Raw genomic sequence first — 3,276 nt, forward strand, 5'->3', positions numbered from 1 at the left:
CTTAGGGGCTCAGAAGAGGGCAAAATAAGGCTTAAAACAGTGCCTTCATTTACACAGTGGTTCAGAGGCAGAACCAGGGTACAGCTCTGTCTTCTGATAGTGAAGGAATTACTACAACATCACAGCTTGGTCCAGCTTTTCTGATAGGTGTAGGATATGGTGGAGGATCAAGATTTTCAAAGCCATGTCATCCTTTGTTTCTGCCACCCCTACAGAGTGCACAGCCTGGAGATCGAGGGCAGGGACTGTGGTGATGCAGCCGCTGAATGGATAACCAGCTTTCTGAAGACGCAGCCCTACCGCCTGGTGCACTTTGAGCCTCACATGCAACCAAGACGTTCTCACCAAATAAAGGATGTGTTCCGGCCCACTGAGAAGGTCAGAGGAACACCCTTCAACTTTAGTGTTTGGTGTGTCCTGTGCAAGGAAAGCTTCCTCCAGGGATGGAGAGCAGTCTGCCTCCAGCTCATCAGCCACAAGTGGCATCTCTGTGATGAGCACAGCTCTGTCATTTTTCCAGGTGGCTGCATGGACAGTTCAAACTAGACAATGACTGGGGATCACAAGCAACAGATAAAAATGAAGTCCTTTCCTTGGGAGTATTAGTTGTGTTTTTCAATTTGAGGATTCTGTTGTGTTTTTGCCCATAAGAGCACCTACTTTGCTATTTATGTAAGGATTTGGTGCCAATGTGGTTTTAAAACTCTTCTATGTAAGTATCTTGTAGTTACATGTGGAGTCCAGAGATTTTAAGATTCTGGACTGCACAGATTGCATGTATGTCAAGCACAGTTGTGCAAATGGGAATGGGTTTAGACATCCCTGGACTTAAAATTAATCAGACTGGCCCTTAAAGTAATAAAGTTGTAAACATTCACAATAAAAGTAGAGTTGGTAGCAACATACATTAATTTTACTATGATCATTTAAAAAAGAAAAAAATTTGGTTAGTGTAAGTCCTTACTTAACATTTATTTCCAGGTTGCCTAGAAAAATAAATATTCATGGAATAAATATTTTTTATCAAATATGGTAGGAGCCCTGGTGGCACAGTGGTTAAGGACTTGGCTGCTAACTGAAAGCTTGGTAGTTCGAACCCACCACCCACTCATGGGAGAAAGATATGGCAGGCTGCTTCCACAAAGAATACAACTTTGAAAACCCTGTGAGGGAGTTCTACTCTGTCCTATAGGGTTGCTATGGGTCTAAATCTACTTGACAATAACAGGTTTGGTTTTTGTTTTTATCAAATATAATAAGGTCATCAAGTCCAGGTACCTTATGAATCATTTGGGATAACAATGGCTTCGAAAGGTGATATGATTTCCCCAAGGACACATACCTACTAACAGCTCTACATGTCGGTTCTGAGACACGTCATTCCATGTCTGTTCATTCCACCATGCAATTCCTGTTAATACTCACTGCCGTCAAGTCAGATCCAACTCACAGTGACCCCTCTTTGGGTTTCCAAGGCAGTACCACTACAGAAGTAGATTGCCAAGTCTTCCTTCTGAGGAGTGGCTGGTGGGTTTGAACCAGCAGCCTTCTGTTTAGCAGTCATATGCCTTCGGTACTACACCAACAGGTTTCTGAATCACTGTGGGTTTTCTATAATATAGAATCAGAGAAATACTTAGAAAGGGGTGTGTATGTGTGTGTGTGTGTGTGTGTGAAGGTTTCCAGGCACATATAATCTCTGAGAAGTTCATTTGTGTGCCACCTATAATAACAATTTGTTTCCTTATCAGATTGCTTATCCTGATGCCAGCCCATTCCTGATTCTCTCTGAGGCATCCTTGGCTGATCTCAACTCCAGACTGGAGAAGAAAGTCAAAGCAACCAACTTCAGGCCCAATATTGTAATTTCAGGATGTGGTGTCTATGAAGAGGTATGTGTATGACAATGAAACGTTGCCCAGTCCTGTGCCATCTTCATGATGGTTGATATGTTTGAGTCCATTGTTGCAGCTATTCCATCAATCCATCTCATTGAGGGTTTCCTTTGTTTTCACTGACCCTCTGCTTCACCAAATATGATGTCTTTTTCTAGTGAATGGCCTTTACTGGTGACATATCCAGAGTAAGAGAGCCAGAATCTCATCACCTTACAGTTAAGCAACATTCTGCTTATATTTCTATTAAGAGTGATTTGCTCATTTTTCTTCACAGACCATGGTCTATTCATTGACCAGCTTTCAGATGCACACAGAGCAATTGAAAAGACTGTGGTTTGGGTCAGACACACCTTAGTTGTCAAAGTGACATCTTTTATTTATTTATTTATTTTAATTGTAGTTTGGTTGAAAGTTTATAGAGCAAAGTAGTTTTCTATTCAATAATTTAAACACATTTTATACTGTAACATTGTTTGTAATCCCCTAAATGTAGTAACACTATTCCTCCTTTCTCCCTGGGTTCCTCATTTCTTTTCATCCTTCTTTCCTGTCTCTTCCTGCCTTCTAAACTTTGTTTTTAGGTAATTGTTGCCCTTTTGGTCTCGTGTGGTTGAAATTAAGGAGTACCTTCCTCCTTGGTGTCATAATTCACTGAATAGGCCTGTTAGTTGTTTGGCTGACAGTTGATTCTTGAGGGTGAGTTCAGTTCCAGGCTTGAAGAGTGTCTAAGGGCCACAGTATAGGTGCTCCACCAGTCTCTAGCAGACCAGTAAGTTTATCTTTTTTATGACTCTGAATTTTGTTCTACATTTTTTTTTCCATCCCTCTCTGTTCAGGATCTTCTATTTTGATCCTGATCAGAGTGGTTGGTAGTGGTAGCTAGACACCATCTAGTTCTTCTGGTCTCAGGGTAGTGGAGGCTGGGGTTCACATGGTCCATTAATCCTTTGGACTAATTATTTCCTTTTTTCTTTGATTTTCTTCACTCTTCTTTGTGCTGGCTTAGGAAAGATCAATAGTTGCATCTTAGATGGCTGTTCACAAGTTTTTAAGACCTCAGTCACTACACACCAAAGTAGGATGTAGGACACTGTCTTTGTGGACTATGTTATGCCAATTGACCTAGATGTTCTCTAAGTCTGTGGTCCCAAGTCCCCAAGCCCAGTGACTCATTCTCTCAAGATGTATGGTTATGGCTAAGAAATTTTCAGAACTTGGTCCCTGTGTTGGATTGGGTTCTCTAGAGAAACACAAAAACCAGCAAAGTGTATATATATATTTATAGAGAGAGAAAGAGAGAGAGAGAGAAATTTATCTTAGATAAATGGCTCACAAGCGTGTAGAAGCCGACAAGTTCAAGCTGAAAAGTTCGTCTCTG

General features: G+C 41.1%; 1 protein-coding gene across 1 annotated transcript in view; it reads left to right on the plus strand.

The window, feature by feature from the left end:
* LOC103193679 (mitochondrial amidoxime-reducing component 1-like) overlaps positions 1-3,276 on the plus strand; it is a 42,804-nt gene that overhangs the window by 10,247 nt on the left and 29,281 nt on the right. Inside the window, exons 3-4 of the mRNA XM_042780431.1 lie at positions 216-378; positions 1,752-1,892. Coding sequence (XP_042636365.1) covers positions 216-378; positions 1,752-1,892 — 304 coding nt within the window. The remainder of the gene's footprint in view (positions 1-215; positions 379-1,751; positions 1,893-3,276) is intronic.

Source organism: Orycteropus afer, unplaced genomic scaffold (genome assembly GCF_000298275.1).
Source record: "Orycteropus afer afer isolate SDZICR_OR568_19922 unplaced genomic scaffold, OryAfe1.0 scaffold00039, whole genome shotgun sequence".
Classification (NCBI taxonomy): domain Eukaryota; kingdom Metazoa; phylum Chordata; class Mammalia; order Tubulidentata; family Orycteropodidae; genus Orycteropus; species Orycteropus afer.